The 24,338-nt window shown below is 38.5% G+C and overlaps 1 protein-coding gene across 2 annotated transcripts in view; it reads right to left on the bottom strand.

Moving 5' to 3' along the window:
• The window catches only part of NDC1 (NDC1 transmembrane nucleoporin), a 56,373-nt gene that overhangs the window by 23,908 nt on the left and 8,127 nt on the right, over positions 1–24,338 (bottom strand). The window contains exons 4-13 of one of the 2 annotated variants that reach the window (XM_068965218.1): positions 23,826–24,000; positions 22,380–22,518; positions 17,885–17,993; positions 13,548–13,599; positions 11,348–11,483; positions 10,409–10,501; positions 8,825–8,906; positions 5,245–5,403; positions 347–592; positions 133–248 (exon numbers count right to left, since the gene is read on the bottom strand). In XM_068965218.1, coding sequence (XP_068821319.1) covers positions 133–248; positions 347–592; positions 5,245–5,403; positions 8,825–8,906; positions 10,409–10,501; positions 11,348–11,483; positions 13,548–13,599; positions 17,885–17,993; positions 22,380–22,518; positions 23,826–24,000 — 1,307 coding nt within the window. The remainder of the gene's footprint in view (positions 1–132; positions 249–346; positions 593–5,244; positions 5,404–8,824; positions 8,907–10,408; positions 10,502–11,347; positions 11,484–13,547; positions 13,600–17,884; positions 17,994–22,379; positions 22,519–23,825; positions 24,001–24,338) is intronic. The other variant, XM_068965219.1, reaches the window with a different exon arrangement.

Raw genomic sequence — 24,338 nt, 5'->3', positions numbered from 1 at the left:
ATTTCATATGGGTCAATTTAATATATGCAGCATCCCCAAAGTTCTATTTATTCCTGATGGCTTACTTATGTGAGATCCTTGATGTTCTCAATGCTATATGTAAATATCAATCCTATGCCCATATCATCCTACCTGTTCACGTTTATTTTGGATCCATGAGTAAATCACACTGGGCTGTCTCACTGTCTTACCCTCAGCACTAACAGAGGTAGTTGGAGAAGGATTAGAAAATTCAGTCATTTGCTGATCTACCAAAAAAAAAAAAAAAACAAGAAGGCAAAAACTTAGGCTGTATGATTCTCTGCAGCTATGACATTTCAAATTTTAGAAAATAAACGGTCCTCACCAGAAGCTGAAGTCCATAATCTTGGCCCTCTTCTTGTGAGCTGAGGACTTTGAGGTGACCCATAGCTTGTGTTTACATCAAAAATTCCAGCCATCCGGTTCACTACACTAGAGCCAAATGGGGTGGCCAGGGGACTTGCAACATCAGGTGTAGATAACTTTGAGGAGAACAGTGATGTCTTAATTAATGATGGCATTGAAGTCCGAGGCATCTGGCTAGATTTGGGGGTCTGAAATGCAGTTTCTTCTGTAAAAGAACAGATCCAGTGCTGAGAAGAGGCAATCTGATCGAAGTAGGCCAGAGAGGAGGGTCTCAAATTTTACACATCTCAATTATTTGTTTAACTCATTTAACCAAGACTCAGTAGATTGTTTCCACCTAGGTTTACAATTTCAACACCCAGATTTTACTACTGCAACTTGGTGACCACTTAAGGAGCTTTATACATCTTTTTCTGTCAGACTGGTTCAGCCTCTCTCGGTTTTTTACCCTAAACAGATATCTTCATCTTCAAGGTCAATTTCTCCAACTCTAAGCTGCACTGAATGAATTTATATTTTATATTTTATTTTTAAATGGCAACAACTTTATTGCATTAGTATATGCCCTGGGTTACTGTATATTCTTACTGTAACCATTACTTGGCTAAATCAAATCTATAGTGTGAAAATGTACAGAGCACTAACCTTATCTCATTTTCCGCAGAGTTCTTTAAAGTTAACAAAAGTCACACCAGTGATTAACTTGTCCAGGTATCTACACATCTGTTAACAGCTTCTTCAAAAATTATCTTATAACTCTACCAATTATACAGTCTCTTATACCAATTATACAGATACAATAAAATCTTTCTGCCACTCCAGCACAAAGCACAAAGACAATAAATTATACACGTATTCTATCTTTTTAATAAAACTGGCATAAGACACTAAACATTTATAAGAACCAAATTTTTACTACATGACTTTTTAAGAGTAAATGACAATAAGAAATAGCTAAAGAATCAATTTAAAAATTAAAACTGGTGGGGTTTTTTGTTTTTTAATATTTTTTTAAAATTCTATTTATTTATTTGACTTCGCCAAGTCTTAGCTCCCACACTCAGGATCTTTGATCTTCATTGCAGCATGTGGGATCTACTTCCCCAACCAGGGATTGAACCCAGGTCCCCTGAATTAGGAGCGCAGTCCTAGTCACCAGACCACCAGGGAAGTTCCAAGATCAGTGCTTTTAAGTTTTGTAATTATTCCTCAAAATAAAGGCAAATTCTGACTGATGGGATATGACAACCATTTAAAGAAATGACTAATCCATATTTGCTCAGCCCCAGGACCCCCCCACCTCAGAATTACAATGATCTTTCTAAAATGCTAATTTAATGAAACTACAACTATTCAAATCCTCTAATGGCTCCACATCTTTCAGGACCAACTTTAAACTCCTCCTTTCATTATCAAGCATCACCCTACTCCTTCAGACTTCCTTTTAATAGTTACACTGTCTTGTCATCGTTTGTGTGTCTCCCACTAAAAGGTCAGGCCCAAGAATGTTTCTGCATCTTTGACTCTCTGGTAGTGCTTGGTACGTGGCAGTCATTCAGTGAATACTTGTTGAATAAATAAATGCTAATCTGAATGTTGACAATATCTGAAACACAGTAGAATCTTTTAAAACGTGACATTCATGAACTTATCTAAATCACTTTTCTTCTGCAATCTCTTTGTTTGTGGTCTATAAAGTCAGCAGAATAATGAAATCAAAGTCAGAGATATGTTTCCTTTGGCCCATATAGTGATTTTTTTACATATCAAGATTAGTTGTCAATGTTTAAAAAGTGACAGATTTCCCCCAAAACTTCTTCAGCTATCTCTTTAAAAGAAAAAAAGAAAAAGACCAGAAGTTCAGATTGTTGTTGTTCAGTCACTCAGTCCTACTCTTTGCCCCATGGACTGCAGTACACCAGGCTTCCCTGTCCATCACCATCTCCCAGAGTTTGCTCAAACACATGACCATCGAGTCGGTGATGCCATCCAACCATCTCATCCTCTGTTGTCCCCCTCTCCTCCTGTCTTCAATCTTTCCCAGCATCAGGGTCTTTTCCAATGAGTCGGCTCTTCAAATCAGCTGGCCAAAGTATTGGAGCTTCAGCATCAGTCCTTCCAATGAATATTCAGGATTGATTTCCTTTAGGACTGACTGGTTTGATCTCCATGCTGTCCAAGGGACTCTCAAGACTCTTCTCCAACATCACAGTTTGAAAGCATCAATTCTTCAGTGCTCAGCCTTCTTTATGGTTCAACTCTCACATCTATACACAACCACTGGAAAAACCATAGCTTTGACTATAAGGACCTTTGTCGGCAAAGTGATATCTCTGCTTTTTAACATGCTATGTTTGTCATAGCTTTTCTTCCAAGGAGCAAGTGTCTTTTAACTTTATGGCTACAGTCACTATCTGCAGTGATTCTGGAGCCCAAGAAAATAAAGTCTGTCATTGTTACCATTGTGTCCCCATCTATTTGCCATTAAGCGGGAGACGGTGATGGACAGGGAGGCCTGGCGTGCTGCAATTCACAGGGTCGCAAAGAGTCGGACATGACTGAGTGACTGAATTGAACTGAACTGATGGGACTGGATGCCATGATCTTAGTTTTTTTGAATGTTGAGTTTTAAGCCAGCTTTTTCACTCTCCTCTTTCACTTTCATCAAGAGGCTTTTTAGTTCCTCTTCACTTTCTGCCATAAGGGTGGTGTCATCAGCATATCTAAGGTTATTGATATTTTTCCTGGCAATCTTGATTCCAGCTTGTGCTTTATCCAGACTGGCATTTCACATGATATACTCTGCATATAAGTTAAATAAGCAGGGTGACAATATACAGCTTTGACGTACTCCTTTCCCAATTTGGAACCAGTCTGTTGTTCTTGGTTCTAACTGCTGCTTCTTGACTCACATCCAGATTTCTCAGGAGACAGGTAAGGTGGTCTGGTATTCCCAGCTCTTTAAGAATTTTCCACAGTTTGTTGTGATCCACACAGTCAAAGACTTTAGAATAGTCACTGAAGCAGAAGTATATGTTTTTCTGGAATTCTCATGCTTTTTCTGTGATCCAGCAGATCTTGGCAATTTGATCTCTGGTTCCTCTGCCTTTTCTAAACCCAACTTGTTTATCTGGAAGTTCTTGATTCACATACTGTTAAAGCCTAGCTTGAAGGATCTTGAGTATTACCTTGCTAGCCTGTGAAATGAGTGCAACTGTGCAATAGTTTGAACATTCTCTGGCATTCTTTCTTTGGGACTGGAATGAAAACTGACTTTTTCCAGTCCTGTAGCCACTACTGAGTTTTCCAAATTTGCTGGCATATTGAGTGCAGCACTTTCACACCATATTCTCTTAGGATTTGAAACAGCTCAGCTGGAATTCCATCACCTCCACTAGCTTTGCTCATAGTGATGTTTCCTAAGGCCCACTTGACTTTGTACTCCAGGATATCTGGCTCTAGATGAGTAATTACACCATCACGGTTATCTGGGCTGTTAAGATTTTTTTGTATAGTTCTTGTGTATATTCTTGCCCCCTTGTCTTAATATCTTTGCTTCTGTTAGGTCCATACCGCTTCTGTCTTTTATCATGCCCATCCTTGCATGAAATGTTCCCTTGATACCTGCAATTTTCCTGAAGAGATCTCTAGTCTTTCACATTCTACTGTTTTCCTGTATTTCTTTGCACTGTTGACTTACCTCTCTTTACTGTTCTGTGGAACTCTGCATTCAGATGGGTATATCTTTCCTTTTCTCCTTTGCCTTTTGTTTCTATTTTTCTCTCAGTTATTTGTAAGGCCTCCTTAGACAATCATTTTGCATTTTTGCATTTCTTCTTCTTGGGGATGGTTTTGATAACTGCCTCCTGTACAATGTTACAAACCTCCAGTATCAGAAGTTCAGATACTGGGCCCAAATTCTCACATGGGAACCATGGATCAAAGCTAACCCATAGTTTTCCGTTTCAGATGAAGCTTATGCCCCCAAGTTTACCATGGTCCTCACCCAGCTAGTTCTGCCCATTTTCTTTAAGTGCCTGGCTCCCAAGGCATCAGAACATTAAGTCTTTTTCTCAGTCTTACATTCCTAAGTATCACCTACTAAAGGTGTTTCATAAAATAGCATAGGTTCCTCCACCTCTACTTCTTCCTCTCAGCTTTCATCTTTCGAACATTTAGCTATCTTAAAACAATGAATGTGACACCCCCATCCCTAAATCACTGAGTCACTTCAGTTACTTCTCTCTGGCACTCCAGCAATTTTTTACCTCTGGGATACTGCAATCAGAACAGCACCCACTACTACTTGTAAAGATTCACTTGGCTCTGGGAGAAGGCAATGGCACCCTACTCCAGTACTCTTGCCTGGAAAATCCCATGGATGGAGAAGCCTGGTAGGCTGCAGTCCCTGGGATCACTGAGGATCAGACATGACTGAGCAACTTCACTTTCATGCACTGGAGAAGGAAATGGCAACCCACTCCAGTGTTCTTGCCTAGAGAATCCCAGGGACGGGGGAGCCTGGTGGGCTGCCGTCTATGGGGTCGCACAGAGTCGGACAGGACTGAAGCGACTTAGCAGCAGCAGCAGCAGGCTAAACTGAAGTCTTCTGGTTAATGACCAACATGTGTTAGCCTTTTTAACACTACCACCACAATGAACTTAATTTTTTCAATCTACAATGATACTCAGGCTGCCTTCTTGGTTCAGTACAATATCCCATATATTGGATCAATTCTGCCTACAAATATATACTTCACACTTACATACAATTTAATCCTTAGATTAACTACTGTTATCTTTCTTAGGAAACAGAATGTAAGTGCTTTCCCCTCTCTTAGCAGTGTAAGGAGTTACCTGGAGAATTCGCTTTCTTAGGTTCCGCTGGGTACGATGAAGACATCACTCTCCCATTTGTAGCAGCAGCTTCTTGGTAGAGCACAAGTTTCTGAGTCATATCATTTAAAAGATTCAAACACTCTCTTGAAATAGCTGTCCAATTGTGGGGATGTCCACCTAAGAGGTCCAAAAATACCAGCTTTTAAAATAAAGATAATCTTATAGTACCCTCTCAAAATGGGGAGAAATATCAATGAGACATGCTTACTACACTTTGCATGAAAAGGCCTACTTTTCTACTATTAAGCCAATATTTATACTCAAGCCATCTAGTAACAGAAATTCCATAAATATTTGGGTGAAATAATTTTCCTAAGTCTACAAAACAAAATTTGCTATTTTACCATTAAAAAAAAACCAACAACAAAACTCTCAAATTGATTGCCAAAATAAAGCCAAACACAGGAGCACGATTTGAGTGAAACAGACCCAGGTTACTTCACTAGCAATACTGAACGGACCAAAGACTAAGGCACTGACCATGTCTAATGAGATGCACCCCATGGCTCCCGTGACCTCTAAACTGCTATGGCTGGCCTACTGTGCTTCCCTACATTTTCATTTGCAAAAGAGCCCCTATCTGCTATAGTATCTACAGAAGTGACACATTATTTGATAGTGATCATACTTTATCCTTAGAGGGTTTATGAATCTGCTATCCTACTAATCTAAACTACTGTGATCCACACTCTTAATTCCTTTCTATCTTTTGATTTCTAAAACCTTTGTCTCCTACAGCTGTCATGTAAAAACCAATTGTGCTTCACTGTGTTCAGAACAGCAGAGGAATCCACTGAAAACTGGTTTCTCCATCCTGGGTGCCAAATAAATCATTCTCTCTGTGCTTAGGTCCGTCCTTAAATCTTTCCCTCTATTTACAGCTCAAAAGAGAAATACCACTTAACCTGAAAACAAACACAATACTTCAACAATAGGCCTCAGGATGTTTTATTCTGCTGTAACTTAGGACCACAAAGGAACTATTTCATGGTCCAATTACATTTTTTTCTTCCAGTTTTGAGACATAATTGACACACAGCACTGTATCAGGTTTAAGGTATATACAGCCTAATGATTTGATTTCCATACATCATGAAATGGTAATCACAGTAAGTTTCAGTTCAGTTCAGTTCAGTCACTCATACGTGTCCGACTCTTTGCGATCCCATGAATCGCAACACGCCAGGCCTCCCTATCCATCACCAACTCCCGGAGTTCACTCAGACTCACGTCCATCGAGTCCGTGATGCCATCCAGCCACCTCATCCTCTGTCGTCCCCTTCTCCTCCTGCCCCCAATCCCTCCCAGCATCAGAGTCTTTTCCAATGAGTCAACTCTTCGCATGAGGTGGCCAAAGTACTGGAGTTTCAGCTTTAGCATCATTCCTTCCAAAGAAATCCCAGGGTTGATCTCCTTCAGAATGGACTGGTTGGATCTCCTTGCAGTCCAAGGGACTCTCAAGAGTCTTCTCCAGCACCACAGTTCAAAAGCATCAATTCTTCGGCGCTCAGCCTTCTTCACATGACCACTGGAAAACCCACAGCCTTGACTAGACGGACCTTAGTCGGCAAAGTAATGTCTCTGCTTTTGAATATACTATTTAGGTTGGTCATAACTTTTCTTCCAAGGAGTAAGTGTCTTTTAATTTCATGGCTGCAGTCACCATCTGCAGTGATTCTGGAGCCCCCAAAAATAAAGTCTGACACTGTTTCCACTGTTTCCTCATCTATTTCCCATGAAGTGATGGGACTGGATGCCATGATCTTCGTTTTCTGAATGTTGAGCTTTAAGCCAACTTTTTCACTTTTACTTTCATCAAGAGGCTTTTTAGTTCCTCTTCACTTTCTGCCATAATGGTGGTGTCATCTGCATATCTGAGGTTATTGATATTTCTCCCGGCAATCTTGATTCCAGCTTGTGTTTCTTCCAGTCCAGCGTTTCTCATGATGTACTCTGCATAGAAGTTAAATAAGCAGGGTGACAATATACAGCCTTGACGTACTCCTTTTTCTATTTGGAACCAGTCTGTTGTTCCATGTCCAGTTCTAACTGTCGCTTCCTGGCCTGCATACAGATTTCTCAAGAGGCAGGTCAGTAAGTTTAGCGAACATCAATCATCTCTGACAGATACAAATTAAACAAATAGAAAAAAAATGATTTTCCTTGTGATGAAAACTCTTAGGATTTACACTCAATATCTTTCATATATAATATACAGCAGTGTTAATTATATTTATCCTATTGCACATACATCCCTAGTACTTATCTTATAACTGAGAGTTTGTGCTTTTTGATTGCCGTCATCTAATTCTCTCTCCTCTATCCTTCACCTCTGGTAACCATAAATCTGATCTCTATTTCTCTGCCCAGTTAATAATATGTCCTTTGGCAGAGAACAGGCCACCTTGTTACAGTTTACTTGAATATCTGGTGAAAACATTTAGTGTATAGGGAATTCTTAAGTAAACCTAAGCCTACTAGAAAAGAATTGCTACAGTTAATTTTCATAGCACCAGCAGTGGATTTTTTTTCATACTGGGAAAGATTGAGGGCAAAAGGAGAAGGGGGCCACAGAGGATGAGACGGTTAGATGGCATCACCAACTCAAAGGACATGAGTTTGAGCAAACTCAGGGAGATAGTGAAGGATAGGCAAGCCTGACATGCTGCAGTTCACGGGGTGGCAGACAGTCGGATATGACTTGGCGACTGAACACCACAAAACGAGAGGGGTGCTGATCCATTTATATTTTTATATAACTGGATTTTATTACCATGTAGCATGTAACTATAGGTTTATTTTATAATGTGGGAATTGACAAGTTTGGCCAAATAATGAAGCGCTTATTAGAGAGAGATAAAGCCACCTGGTTCTGTCCCCACTGGTGCTAGGCTGGAAGGCTTTCTTCTAAGAACTAGGCGGAGCATTACTTGGCACAGCTGCAACCTTGAGGACCTTGGCAAGTAACAATGGAGAAGAGTTCCAGAGTTGCCAAGAGCCTCCTTGGACGGATCACCATCGAATCTAGTTCCTTTCCACACTCCTTTTTACAGGGAGGCAAAGTAGCATGGCCGGAATAGGGAGCTCTGCACTTAAGAGTCAAGCGACAGAATTTCTTAATTCCAACTCTTGACATTAACTTTATTAAGCCACTTAATCTCTCTTGAGACTTAAGTCCTCCATGAGAGAATCAGACCACTTGATTTTTAAGAAACTTTGTAGCATTAAAACTTCTGGGATTCTTAAACTGTGCCTTTCTTCTCTAAAACTGTCAGCCTACCTCACAAGATCTTTAGGTGAAGGGAAGATGGGGGCTGAAAGAAATAACATAAAAGTTGAAAAATACTTTGCCTAGAAACATAATTTTTAACCACAACAATGGGAACACTTAGCTGTATAAGATTCAAATAGATACTTTAACAGACTCACTGATGTGTGATGTTTTAATAAATACATCTCACTCACCAAAAATTTAAAGTAGATTGCTTTCTGCACACACATACTCAATTCCTATTAGGTCTATTACTTTTAGCAATACCTGGTTGGCTAAGGCTAAAAACTTCTTGTCTTCGTGAAGGAGAATATTGAGAAAGCAACATCAGGTCCTGCAGGGCCAAATACTGAAAGGAAAGAAAATACACATTATTTAAATTTTTATCCTCTATATAAAATCTTATTTATGAATGGGGCTCAACACTACATATCTAAGGGGAAATCAGCTGAGATTCTTCATGAAGGGAAGACTTTGCAGAATCATAACTTTTCCTTCAAGACTTTCACTTTCCTGCCTCTACCCTCCGTAGGCTACCTTAGTCACTATGGGCTCCAGCTACCAAGGAATTACAGAAAGGAACTGTGTTCCTTTCCACCTTGTGGTGGGAAACATAAACATCACTTCCTCCTGGAACTTCCCTGGCCTCCCTGACGAAAACATACTCACACAGCTCTCACCTGCTGTGCTTACTGTAACTTATATTAAGTGCCTACTGACTTGTCTCACCTGGTACCAGCCACTAAGCTGTGAGGCAGGGACAATACCTTGCTCACTACCATATCCAAAGGTAGTACCCAGCACGCAGTAGATACACAACATACTCTGTGCTTTTTTATGATAGATCTTCATTTTGTTCCCTGACAAACCACTTCACTCATCATTCAAGACACCACCCCTTCCGTGAAGGTTTCCAGTCTGGGTCCCAAGCAGAGTAAGTGGCTCCCGTTGCACTTACCACAGTAAATTTTCATTATTTTGTGTATCTGCCTTATCCATTAGGTTGTGCTTTGTCTTATTCATCATTATACCCTAAGCAAGTAGCAGTGGCCGACATATGCCCAATAATTACAGATCTGTTAAATAACCAAACGAGTATCTGATATTTTTGTTTATCTAATAAACTAAGCATAATTGATACTTAAGGGTAATTAGAACCTCAGTGGGTCATTTTCTTATTAGTTTACAAGTTTTCTAGAGTATAATCCAAACTCTAGGTTCTACTTTAATTCTTTTTTAAGTACTATGAACTCTTAACAAAATCACATATATTATAGTTCTACTTTAAAATTTCAGAATCAAAATAATTTATTCTCACTTAGGTTGATTTAGAAACGTTACAAATTCTTTAGACTTTTGATTAAAATTTGTTTCAGATTATCATTATCCAAACTTTAAGACAGTTCATTAACTATGTACTCTGTTTGATCATAATAAACTTTCTTTGATCATAATAGTCAACAAGACTATGCGAGTGAAAATATTTCCTAATCCAGTGACTAAAAAAAAGGGTTCTGTTTTGCTACCATGAAGAATTTGTGAAAAACCAATGTATATTGTTGCATATCATTATATTTCATACTTGAAATATTTTTCTCTCTCTCCTAAACATAGAAATAGTCTAGCTTATACGCATACATTGCAATATATATTTGCATTTTAGTCACCTGGAATGGAAGTTGGAAAAAGTAATAACATTCAATGTAGCATGTAGGTGATTTTTACAATACTTTTTACAGTATTAGAATATTCTAGACCTTCAAAAAATATAAATATGTTAAATACGAAGATCATTCTGTAAGATAAGTTAGAGATGACTGTGTAAAGACACAAAATGCATAGCTCTGGTACCTTTATGATGAGGGGAGGATTGCTGTTTAAAACTTTTGGAAGGCATTCATCTGAGTCTTCTGAAAATGGTGGTTGAACAGGGAACAGATGAGCCTATCAAATATAATTAAATATAAAGACTATGCAATGTCTTGTTTTCATGACAAATTACATTCAGTATATTAGCACTAATGACATTCAGTATATTTAGCACTATTTGGAATTCATTATAAAGAAGACAAGACACCAAAGTTAACATCTTTAGTGTTCCTTACAAAAACAGCCAGCATTAAAATTATATATACTCAAATACACTACCTTCTAAAATGTTACTTTCCCAAAATTACTGGATCCCTGGCTTCCAATAATAGAAACAAACTTAAGAAACAAAAATTCTCTGAACCCACTGAAGGATACAAATCTACAGAAATGGTAAAATAAAACAGAAACACTCATTTTCTAAGACGAACATTTGAATGATGAAGACAATGCTATTCCTATCATTTAAAATCATTTCTTCAATATAAATTCTAAAATGTCCTTCAAAGAATATGTATTTTTATTGCCTTATATTTAAATATTTTAATAGTACCTATATCAATAGCATATAAAATTAATTAAAATGCAGGCCAATCTAGTATACACTCAATAGAGAAATGGAAACTTTCCAAAGAGAATTACACTAGAGATAACTCATAGCAAGTTTAACCAACTGTTCTTTCAGTTTAGTTTTCTAACATTATAAATACTAATACTTTTCCTCAGGAAAAAACAAAAACAAAAAACACTATAATTAAATGATGGTTATAACTGACACATTTCTTGTGAAGTCTCAGGAAAAAACCAAAACCCAACTTCGCAAAATGGCTTTGGGCACAACAGCATGCTGATGAGTGTGCTACCAAAAATAAACCTCTGCGCTCCAGGACAGAGAAGCACCAACAGAAACTCAGCACTGACCTCTGTGGCATAGATTCTGAAGAGCAGCCATGCGATGTACCAGGTCATCAGGACAAAGACACCACACAGCCAGACGTGGTAGAGCAACAGGAGATTCAAGAGGCCACCCACAGTGTCAAGAGGCCTATGAAACTGCCTACGAAAACAGAAATCACTATTTAATCCTGTGGGAAGACGACAGTCTAAGCATTGAAGAGACCTGGGGCCCCAGGCTGAGAAGCAAATCCTATTTCTAAACAGTAATGGTGACAAACTCCTCCTCTTTTGTACTCCATACAGTTCTCTCACTAATACTTTCTTACAAAGTGCACAAGGGAGCCTTGAGGGAAGACCAGGCCTAAACTAGCTCTCAGTTTCTTGCATTTCAAATCCTCAGTGTCATTTTCTATGACAGAGGAAGACTCCCCAAGAGGCTGGGTACAATTTAGTATTGTTGTTTTGTAGCCTGATAATTAAAAACCATTCAACAAGATTAGCACCTCTCCTGGACCAGATTTCAACTCTATCTGTATATGCATAAACCGTTTCATAATAGTTAAGGGCACAAAGTACTATCTATAAATAACAAACTCTACTTTTAAATCAATTTAAGAAACTCTGTTAGAATGCTAAATAAAGAGAACACAGGCAATCTTACCAAAACCTTGAACAGCTCAATTTGCAACATCATCATAATTCTACAAACAGACACTTAGCAACTGTGAAAACAGGAGTGGAACTTCTGACTCTGCTATTTGTAAATGCTGTGATTTTGTTAATCATTTGACCTAACCTACCCTCAGTTTCCTCATCCATATGGTAGCATAATCTCTTCTTCTACCTCTTAGGGCTTTTAGGTGATTTACAACAGTTTATGTTAGGGGTGCCCAGCACAGTATTTGACACTCCTTGGGGCTGGGAGAGGGAAGGGGGGAAATAATGTTTTTTTATGCTTTTAAATAAACATTACTGAGGACTTGGCCAACATTAAGACCATAATACCATACACTGCCATAGAAGCAAAACATTTTTTAAGGAAAAAGAGGAAAAAAGCATTATGTTACATGTCTATCAAATATCATTCTTTTTCTATTTGGCCAAGTTTAAAATCTGGGCTAACATAATAAGTAACCTGCCCATTTGGTTTCATATCTAGTGATTAAGCAGAAGACAAAAGTAAATTTTACCAAGAAACTTTTACAAGCTAGGAAATGAAATCTACTGTGCAGAAATCATAAGATCTCAAATATTCGTAAATGTTAATATTCTCACTTCTCAAAAGTGGTAGTAGTTAAGGGACCTCCCTGGTGGTCCAGTGGCTAAGATTCCATGCTCCCAAAGCAGGGGGCCCAGGTTCGATTCCTGGTCAGGGAGCTAGATCTCACATGCCACAACTAATACCTGGCACCGTCAAATAAGTAAAGAAATATTTTTTAAAAAGACAATGAAAGTGTTATTTTTTTTTAAGTGGTAGTAATGAGGATCATACAAAAAGTATCACGGTGGAATAACCAATAATTAAAAGAACAAATAGTAATAGAGAAGTTTGTATTTTTTTGCCAAATAAAAATTAAAGCTTTACCTATGTGCAAACTGCATGTGGAAACAACTGGAACAAAAAGCCCCAGTGCTGTCACTGCACTGCTACTGAGGAGCTTCAGCTGGCCACATGACTCAGCTCAAATCTGGTTTCCGCACAGGCACAATTAAGAGTAAAACCACAGTATGGTGCTTCTCTACTATAATATAGCATAGAATGATTATTGAGGAGAGAAGCAAGAGAGGCATGCCTGTAGAACTCAAGCCCACTTATATAAAAGCTATATCTAACGAAAAAGGAATCATTACTGCTTATTTTGGGGGAAAGGAACTGGGTGACTAGAAACTGGTCCAACAGAGTCACTGTACACCCTTCTATATACCGCTGGGACTTAAATTATGTGAACTATATATATACATTCAAAAATGAATATAATTCTTTCAATAATATTTTTTCGGCCATGCTGCATGTGGGATCTTAATTCCCCAACCAGGGATCGAACCCATGCCCTCTGCATTGAAAACATGAAGCCGTAACCACTGGATTGCCAGGGAAGCCTCTGAATACCATTTTCTTTCATGTAAAGGCTAAATTTAAATAAAACATCTGGAAAGTGGCAAACAACTAAAAGGATGGAAACAATTAAGATAATTAAAATTAGACTTTTCATGTGACACTTACTTATCTACCTGCAGGTCCATGGCAGTGCTAATCCAAGCTTTTGGAATATGACCTGAGAGGGGGAAGAAAAAAAATACCATGCTATAATCATATAAAATTAACAAAATAAACCATTATGCTTTGGAATATGAGACTGAAGAGATGACCAAGTGGACACAAAGACCTCAGTCAAAATGCTAGAGTTGGATTGGTAATGGGCAGGAAAAGAGAGTAATTTCTAGACAGTCCTTGCTTTTCACAGGTCCAACATATACATATTTCAGTTACTATAGTTTAATAACACCAGCTCTCAACAACACAATTCAAATTTCAGTTACTGGCATCAGCTGTATGCAACTGAATATAGTACTCTAGCTTTTCAGTAGCACACAAATCACATACAGACAACAGCTGGACCTTCTTTTCTTCAAAGTCTGTTAGTGATGGGTCACATCTCAGTTCCGGCACAGACAGCAAAGCACATAGTTGTGTTGCCTCCTTATCTCCCATGATAAATGCTCATGACATTTTACAAAAACGAAAAACTGAAAGAGGAAACTGGACAAGAAGACTAAAGTGCAACAAAGAAAGGAAAAGTGTTAATACTGAAAATAAAATCTGAATGAAACACTACTGGAATGACAGAAGAATTAGCTGACCATGTATGCTGACACAGCTGCTATGTCAGCCCAAAGGGTACCAGCCAGGCTGACTGCAGTAGGTTAATAAAAAAACAATAAAGTGTTAACATTAAAATGCCAACAATCCATTTTTCTACATGCTTTTAATAGTTAACTAAAAATTTTAACAGCAGACAACAGAATGGCCTAATACAAAGAGAACAATTTTATAAAATTATTCCACAGAAAAAAGTAGGACCAGGAAATGTTCAGAAACAGTCTGAAAAGAGTATTTATTTTAGAATGCTGGATTTTGTTTACATTAATGTGTTGCTATTTGCATTAAAGTCTTCCATTCAACTTGTACTGTTCATTATACTAAATAAGCTGCATCTCTGTGCTTGAAATTCACATTAGTATATTCTATAATTTATTTGTGTGTATAATCAGTTGCTCAGTCATGTCCAACTCTTTGCAACCCACCAGGCTCCTCTGTCCATGGAATTTTCCAGGCAAAAGAATACTAGAGTGGGTTGCCCTTTCCTAGTCCAGGGAATCTTCCCAACCCAGGGATCAAACCAGAATCTCTTGCACCTTCCTGAACTGGCAGGCGGATTCTAAACCACTGAGCCACCTGTGAAGCCCCATAATATTCCTTGAGCAACAAGATATTTCTGTCATATTAGTTATTATTGTTCAGTCACTAAGTCGTATTCGACTCTTACAACCCCATGAAATGCGGGACGCCAGACTTCCCTGTCCTTCACTATCTCCGGAGTTTGCTCAAACTCATGTCCGCTGTCCGTTGAGTTGGTACTGCTGTCCAACCATGTCATCCTCTGTTGCCCCCTTCTCCCCCTGCCCTCAATCTTTCCCAGACTCAGGGTCTTTCCCAGTGAGTTGGCTCTTCACATCAGATGGCCCAAAGTACTGGAGCTTCAGCATCAGTCTTTCCAGTGAATATTCAGGGTTTATTTTCTTTAGGATTGAACTTATAGCAAGTTACAAAAATGTTATAAAAAGGAATATGTTATTATAATGACCAAATGATATAGAATATTTTCTCTTTTTTTAAAGAATACATTTTTTATGAGATAAAAACACACATAAAACTTATCATCATAAAAAAAGAAAAAAAATCTATCATCATAACCATTTTTAAGTTTATAAACACTATATGGGGCCTTGTCATACAACAGCTCTCCAGATCTGTTTTATCTTGTAAAACTGAAATTCTATATCCATTGAAGAGAAGTGAAAAACAAGGAAGAAAGGGAAAGATATGCCCAAACAAATGCAGAGTTCCACAGAAGAGCAAGGAGAGATAAGAAAACCTTCTTGAATGAATAATGCAAAGTAGTAGAAGAAAACAGCAGAATGGGAAAGACTAGAGATCTTTTCAGGAAAACTGCAGATATCAAGGGAACACTTGCAAGAATGGGCATGATAAAGAACAGAAAAGGTAAGGACTTGATAGAAGCGAAGAGATTTAAGAAGAGGTGGCAAGAATACATAGAAGAACTACACAAAAAAGGTGTTCAGTTCAGTTCAGTCGCTCAGTCGTGTGACCCGCAAAACCACGATGGTGTGATCACTCACCTAGAGCCAGACAGCCTGGAGTATGAAGTCAAATGCACCTAAGGATGCTTTACTTTGAACAAAGCTAGTAAAGGTGATGGAATTCCAGCTGAGCTATTTTAAATCCCTAAATGATTCTGTTAAAGCGCTTCAGTCAATATGCCAGCAAATTTGGAAAACTCAACAGTGTTCACAGGACTAGAAAAGGTCAGTTTTCATTTCAATCCCAAAGAAAGGCAATGCCAAAGAATGTTCAAACTACCACACGGTTGCACTCATTTCACATGCTAGTAAGGTTATGCTCAAAATCCTTCAAGTTAGGTTTCAACAACAGATGAATCAAGAACTTCCAGATGTACAAGCTGGGTTTAGAAAAGGCAGAGGAACCAGAGATCAAGTTACCAACATTCATTGGATCATAGAGAAAGCAAAGGAATTTCAGAAAAATATCTACTTCTGCTTCATTGACTATGCTAAAGCCTCTGTGTGGATCACAACAAACTATAGAGAATTCTTAAAGAGATGGGAATACCAGACCACCTTACCTGTCTCCTGAGAAACCTGTCTCCTGACCTCCTGTACGTGGGTCAAGAAGCAACATTTAGAACCCTACATGGAATAACAGACTGGTTCCAAATTGGGAAAGGAGGACATCAAGGCTGTACACTGTCACCCTGCTTATTTAACTTCTATGCAGAGTACATCATGGAAAATGCTGGGCTGAATAAACCACAAGTAGAATCAAGATTGCCGGGAGAAATATCAACAACTTCAGATACGCAGATAATACCACTCTAATGGCAGAAAGTGAAGAGAAACCAAAGAGCTTCTTGATGAGGGTGAAAGAGGAGAGTGAAAAAGTTGGCTTGAAAGTCAACATTCAAAACACTAAGATCATAGTATCCAGTCCCATCACTTCATAGCAAATAGAAGGGGAACAAGTGGAAGCAGTGACAGATTTTTTCTTAGATTCCAAAATCACTGCTGACAGTGACTACAGCCATGAAATTAAAAGATGCTTGCTTCTTGGAAGGAAAACTATGACAAACCTAGAAAAACCTAGATTAAAAAGCAAAGACATCACTTTGCAGACAAAGGTCCACATAGTCAAAACTATGGTTTTCCCAGTAATCATGCACAGATGTGACAGTTGGACCAGAAAGAAGGCTGAGCACCAAAGAACTGATGCATTTGAACTGCAGTGCTGGAGAAGACTCTGGAGAGTCCCTTGGACAGCAAGGAGATCAAACCAGTCAATTCTAAAGGAAATCAACCCTGAATATTTATTGGAGGCTGATGCTGAAGCTCCAAAACTTAGGCCACTTGATGTGAAGTGCTGACTCATTGGAAAAGACCATGATACTGGGAAAGACAGAAGGCAAAAGAAGAAGGTAATGTTGGATGAGACGGTTGGATGGCATCACCAACTCAGTGGACATCTGAGCAAACTCCCAGAGACAGTGAAGGAGAGGGAAGCCTGGCATGCTACATACAGTCCACTGGGTTGCAAAAAGTTGAACACAGCTTAGCAAATGAACAACTTTATCCACTGAACAACTCCCCTTTCTCCCCTCCCTCCAGCCCCTGACAACCACTATTCTACTCTCTGTTTCTAACAGTTTGACTAGTTTAGATACCTTGTTAAGTGGGATAATGTAGTCATTTTGTGCCTGTCTTATTACACTTAGTATAATGTCCTTAACGTTCACCCATGTTGTAGCATGTGACAAGATTCCCTTTTTTAAGGCTATTACTGCATTACATGTATATGCCACATTTTCTTTAACAATATTCTCTCAACTAACTAGTCTTTGAATGTTTCAATCTAAATATAAACATTTAATCTAAACAAGCAATCAGTTGGACTAATTACTGTTGTTCAGTCGCTAAATTGTGTCCAACTCTGTGATGCCATGAACTGCACCACGTCCCAGGCTTACCTGTCCTTCACCATCTCCCTGAGTTTGCTCAAACTCATCTCCACTGAGTCAGTGAGGCCATCCAACCATTTCATCCTCTGTCACCCCCTTCTCCTCTTGCTCTCAATCTTTCCCAGCATCAGTAGGAAATATGTGAATACAATTAAGAACGACATTTTAACTGACATTTCCTGAGCTGTGAGCTAATACATACACTGTATCAAAAAGGAGAAATTCTTACCAAGAAAATAATACACAATGCAGAAATTTCTAAGCAGGAACAGTGATTCCACACAACTATGCTTAACTAGCAAGAGCAGAGACCTCCTGAAGCGTAAGAACTTGTATTGCTGTGGAAAAAAAGAAAACCAGAATCAAATGACACATTCAAAGAAAGGTTCTACTTTTTCCTAAAGCAAGCACACAACAGTTCACACATAAAAAGACAAAGTCTATTCCAGAGGTAAAAAAAAAATCAACTATCTCTGATGTTAAAATATTTAATACTTTCTTATACAACGTCTCATTTATATGACATCAGAAATGAGAAAATTAACTGTATCAATCTATTAGGTTGGTGCAAAAGTAACTGTGGCTTTGCATTGTTGAACTTTGCTGTTTGATACTGGAATACATTCTTAAATAAATGTGGTTATATTTAAGGTGTATTTCTCGCTTTATATTTTTTTTTTGCTTATGACTCATTACTTCTGTTTATTTTGTATTTATTTTAGACTAGGGCAATGATGTTAGACAAAAAGCAAACCTGAGCGATTTTCTTATAAAAAATGGGTCATAAAGCAGCAGAGACAAATCAAAACATCAACAATGCATTTGGCCCAGGAACTGCTAATGAAGTACAGTGCAGAGGTGGTTCAAGAAGTTTTGCAAAGGAGACAAAAGCCGTGAAGATGAGGAGTGCAGTGGCCAGCCATCAGAAGTTGACAACGACCAATTGACAGGATCACTGAAGCTGATCCTCTTACAACTACACAAGAAGCTGCCAAAGAATTCAAAGTCGGCCATTCTATGATCATTTGGCATTTGAAGCAAACTGGGAAGGTCAAAAAACTTGATAACCAGGTGCCTCGTGAGTTGACTGCACATTCAAAAACCATCGTTTTGAAGTGTTGTCTTCTGTTATTCTACACAACAACAAACCATATCCCAATCGGATTACAATGAGTCACAAAAAGGGGATTTTATACAACCAGCAAAGACTAGCTCAGTGGTTGGACTGAAAAGCAGCCCAAGGTACTTCCCAAAGCAAACTTGCACCAAAAAAAGGTCATGGTCACTGTTTGGCGCCTTGCTGCCTGTCTGATCCACTACACCTTTCTGAATCCTGGCGAAACCATTACACCTGAGAAGTATGCTCAGCAAATCGACGAGATGCACTGAAAACTGCAACACAATAGTCAACAGAATGGGTCCAATTCTTCCCCAAAACATCTGACTGCACGTCACACAAGCAACGCTTCAAAACTTCAAAGAACTAGGCTACAAAGTTTTGCTTCATTCGTCATATTCACCTGATCTCTTGTCAACCAACCACCATTTCTTAAAGCATCTCGAGAATTTTTTGCAAGGAGAATGCTTCCACAACCAGCAAGAGGCAGAAAACGCTTTCCAAGAATTTGTTAGATCCCAAAGTACAGATTTTTATAGTACAGGAATAAACAAATTTATTTCTCGTTGGCAAAAATGTGTCGACTGTAATGGTTCCTATTTTGATGAATAAAGATGTGTTTCAGCCTAGTTATAATGGTTTAAAATTCATGGTCTGAAACGGCCATTGGTTTTTCACCAACCTAATATACAGTAAGGACTATCAAGATGGAGTAAGTATAAAAAAACATAATAATTACATAATAATTAACAGCTAATACTTTTTGGACACTTACCACATACCAGGTACTATTCCAAGCACTTTAAATGTATTAATCCATTTAAACCTCACAACAACCCCCTATTATTATTTCCATCTTACAACTGAGAAAACCAAGGCACAGAGAGGTTAAGTAATTTAACCAATGTTACCAGTTAGCAAAATAAAAATCCATGATTTTAAGGCAGGCTGGCTGGCTTCAGAGCCTGAAACCTTAAAGACAGTGTACAATGCCTCTACACTAAAATTTTTCACATGGAGTTTGCAGAAAAACAGGAGGTAGTGAAGAAGACACAAGCCTAAGAATCAGGAGACCTGAGCTGTAATACTGCCTTTTTCTGCCTTTTTCTTACTACAACATTAAGTAAGTCTCATCACCTATCTAATTATCTGAGAGAGAATAAGGCTGAACCAGCTAAACAGTTCCTCAGTGGGTACCTTCCAACGCTAACAATCTAAGAGTAAAGAATCAAGACAGAAAAAATATGAAAGGTTTTCTTGAAAAAATTACACTGCTTGTGAAACAAGGGTTGTGTACCCTAAAAATGCCAATGGGAAAAATATTTTTATATTACTGGAGAGGATCTGAGGAAACCTGAAGAACCAAAGATGGAATTCCCAAATTCTAGTCTTCCTTTGTGTTTATATTAGGGCTGGTCCTTCTTTAAGGATTTCAGAAGCAGAAGGACAGCAAAGTCCTTAGGCAGAGGTTTTTGTCTTCATACCATATCTGCAGATTCCAACAGTATCTTACAAAAAGCAGCCCAGGTGAAATGAATACTTGGTCACTAACCATACAGCCTGAAGTATCCTGGTTTATTAAAATACTTTCAAAGTCCAAGATGTAGAATTGCACCTATTGCATGCAGTCACTGGGCACTACCACTATCTCACCTTCACCTTCCAATAAAAATGGCATAGTTCCTATACTATTACTATTGCAGCTCTCATCTCAACCATCACTTACAAGGGTCCAGAGAGGCTACAGAAGCAGTTAGATACACAGAAAAAGCTAATCTACCCTCTTCTTGCTCCTAAGGTGACATGCTTTTCAATTCCTTGTTGGGTTCTTCTGTGATTTGGCTATGAGCTATCCTTTACCTATTCAAATATTCACTATGTGTCAGGCTCTATAAATCTTATCTCATTTAATAATCTTTCAAATAGTCTTGTTGGTGTATAACTTACCAAGCCTATCTTGGTATTTATTCATTTCTTTGTATCCTACTCCACACCAATGTTGTGCTTTTCCCTATCAGTCAGCCATTAAGAATCTAATAAGGGCAACAGAACTGAGTTTTGTAGCAGAAGCAAGTTTAAAGGAAAAAACAAACAAACAAACAACCTAATGGACTAACAGCAAATTGGTTAAAATACTATATTTTTAAAGAGATCTAATTTTTCATATTGTTACATGAAAAAGTAGTTACTGAATAATATGTGCAAAATAAAAGTATTTATGAAAACCCCAACCCATCAAATATATAATATTACAGCCACTATATTTATAAATGTACAATGAAGGGTCTGGAAAAATACACAGGAATGAACCCGAAAGTTTTTCAAAAGAAATTACAAAAAATTTAGCAGTCAAATTTTACAAATGTGCATTACATGGTATAAACAATAATTTATCAGTACTATCAATGCTGGACTCTCCTTGTTCACTCCCTTACACATCTCTGATGTTAAACAGGCTTTCACTATCAACAGAAGTCCATGAAGGAGCAAGATATTTGGGAGTAATCTAATTTTTCTCTAGTACTTTCTTTTCTTCATTTTCTATATTCTTAATGATGTTTGAATCAAAGATGATTCACCATGGATATTTCTATGCAGGATTTTGGGATCTTTCTCCTTGTGAAATTCTGAGGTAGCACAGATGGCACTCTGCTTTTAACTTACCTTCACAGGATGGGAAGAACTGGTAACAGGACTCCCTGTCATAGGCTCACAGACAGCAGAGAGGTAAGCGCCACAGTCTTGCCTGTGAGCACTCTCTCTTTGCAGTAGGTGTATTTTCATTGGATTGTTCTCAAGAATGCAACAGGCATGTGAAAACTTCAGTTAAACCAGGAGAATCCTAATCCATCACACTCTAATATTTACACTCTCGTGGCATATCATTTATCTATGCATCCCTCCCCTACGCTCTCCCTCCCAGACTGAGTCCTAGCGTGAAGGAACTGGTTCTGACAGTTTCACTCCAAAGCCCAGCAATCAGTATGCCGTAGAGCAGGAATGAAGCGAATAACAACAGTCAAGAACAGTGGCAACTTCTGCGGAGAGCCTTGGTGGCACTGGAGAAACCTCAACCTACCTTTCTCTCTCCTGCCAGAGGAGCGGACAGCTTCTACCAAATTAGCAGCTTTTTAAAAACCTAAGTGAAAGACAGTCTAAACTATCCCACTCAAACCAATCAGACTGTTTTATTTATTCAGAATGTAACTGACATGTTCTATACTTACTTGTACATCCTCCAGCTAATGAGATTCTTAGGTTCAAAAAGAAGCTGGCAGCTGCACAGAGGTACTTTGCATGCGTGTCATCTTCACCCTCCCCCAGCCCTGCTTGGTCACAGCAGCTGCCACTTCCTAGCAAGGAGGGAAAGAGTGGAGCAAAGCGGTATTCTGAGAGACGCAGCAGGAAGGGTAACTGCAGCTCCCAGACACTCAAGTCTCATGAAGACAAAGATCTCCCCTCCAAATGCCATTTTGAGCATCTCAGTCCTAAGTTTCACTGATCAAATCTTGAATTAATCACATGAGGCCAGTTATATAAAGAATCACCAGGGCAATTTTAACCCAGCCAAATTCTGATACAAGGAAATGCTAAAATGACAGCTTACCTGTATGATGGGAAACGGAAGATAGTTCATATTGTTAATAAAATACAGGAGGCTATAGCTATAGCCCATAAATGCTCCAGCCAGTAGGAAGAAAAGGTGATACTCATTTAAGCAGGTTTGTACAGCAGGACTATCTAAGCTGAAAGGGAAAAGTTAGGTTATTAATTCAATAGCCAGGGACACATCACCATTTAGGCTCAATATTTACTGAAGCCAAAGCTTTGACTTAATTACTTAAGAAATCCCCAAATTCTAACATAAGGGTGTGTTTCAGGTTAAGTGTGGGCAAAAGATTAACAAAACCCTTTCCTCTGATGCATGAGAATTTGACCTTTAGTTAAAACTAAGAAGCATCCTGTGGTTCTGGGCCCAAGGTATGACATAAATTTCCTGCTAATCACTTCTCTTAAGAAGCATGGGCTTGGCTGTTACTTTTGCAGAAAAACCTTAATAAATCTTCCCATTTTAAGAACAAAACAAAAAACATAACTCTAGCTCTGCTCATTTGGAAATCTGGTAAGGGTAAGAATGTCTCCTGTGACAGTAAGCAATGGTGCTTTTGAGTTACTGGTAAACTATATCTGGGCTAGGTAGAACTCTAAATGAAGGCTATATACCTGATAGAGATGCCGTAACTTTGGGATTCTCTCTGTGTTGTCTCTTATAAGGAGGCAATCCTTCTTGGGAACCCTTTCACTAAGGAACATTTACCACATTAGGAAAAAAGCCTGCCCTATATAACAGTAACTGGGGAACAAAAGGAAATCAGGTATTCAGTAGTCATGAACACTGTATAAAAGCAATGGCTAATTGAGGACTTAAAAGACTACTCCAGAAATCTTTTTTTATTTTTAAAGTCAGAATATCAACTTGGTATTTATATCAATGTCATCTGTTCAAGAACTATGTATGTTTCAAAATTATAAAAGTGCTCTACTGAAGAAGGTAGTTGTAATTAAAATTTTTTTTCATTCTTCCCATATTATCCTTCCTTCAAACCCCAACCTAAATGCCACCTCCTCCTAGAAGCCATGTACAGATCCCTCCCTGCTTTCTGAACTCCCACAAGTTTTATCTGCACATTTCATTTTCCTTCCTGTTACATCCTCTTTCTCACACATTTCTATTCCTCTCCTCATATATTCATTTGCATCCATGTCTTACATCATCCATTGTTCTCAACTCTGAAGGGGCTTGTAGTCCATATATATGTAAATCATCCTAATAAATCCAACAGCATCTAGCACAGCACCTTGCACAGAATGGTTTAAAAAAACTGTTGAATTCAACAAACATAAAACATCAAAAACATTCGATGTACGTGAGAAAGCACTTTTTAACAGAAGTCTGGAAAGTAAAGAATGTCCATAAACTATTAATATATACAGATCACCTTTAGATTAATAATTAAACAAGGACCCTTATAAACAATATACGGAACATTACCTCTCGGTACCAGTGCAGGGAACCACAAGGAAGCTGTACTGGCCCTTGGTTATCACTGTGGCACACCAAGCCATCGTCATTCCCATTGCAGCGTGAATAAAGGAGTGCATGAGCTGCTGTGGGTGAAGGATCTTCCCTATCAGTGCCAGCCTTGAGCAGGGAATGGAAGGCACAACTGAAAACAAAAGACAAGACTGTGGCTTTATAATCCTCCGCATATAAAGCAGGGGACCTAAACTCTTCCCTCCCCTCCTTGCATAAATACTCCAAAGGGCAGGAAGAAGCCGAGTCAGTATAAAACACAGTACAGAAACATTCTAAGTCAAAATAATCTGAAAAAAGGCTGAGTAAATAGAGATACAAGCAGAAGAAGAAAAGCCAAGGAATCCAGAGATAAAATCTAAGGATAGTATGATTAACATTTTTCAATTCATTTTAATTAAGATTTCCAGACACCTCAAATAGTGCCTACCCTGGCACTCCCCTTACTGCCATAAAGGAATAAACAATAAT

The sequence above is a fragment of the Capricornis sumatraensis genome, chromosome 2, assembly GCF_032405125.1.
Source record: "Capricornis sumatraensis isolate serow.1 chromosome 2, serow.2, whole genome shotgun sequence".
Taxonomy (NCBI): Eukaryota; Metazoa; Chordata; class Mammalia; order Artiodactyla; family Bovidae; genus Capricornis; species Capricornis sumatraensis.
Note: the sequence above shows the minus strand (reverse complement) of the source record. Positions and strands in the feature narration are given on the sequence as shown.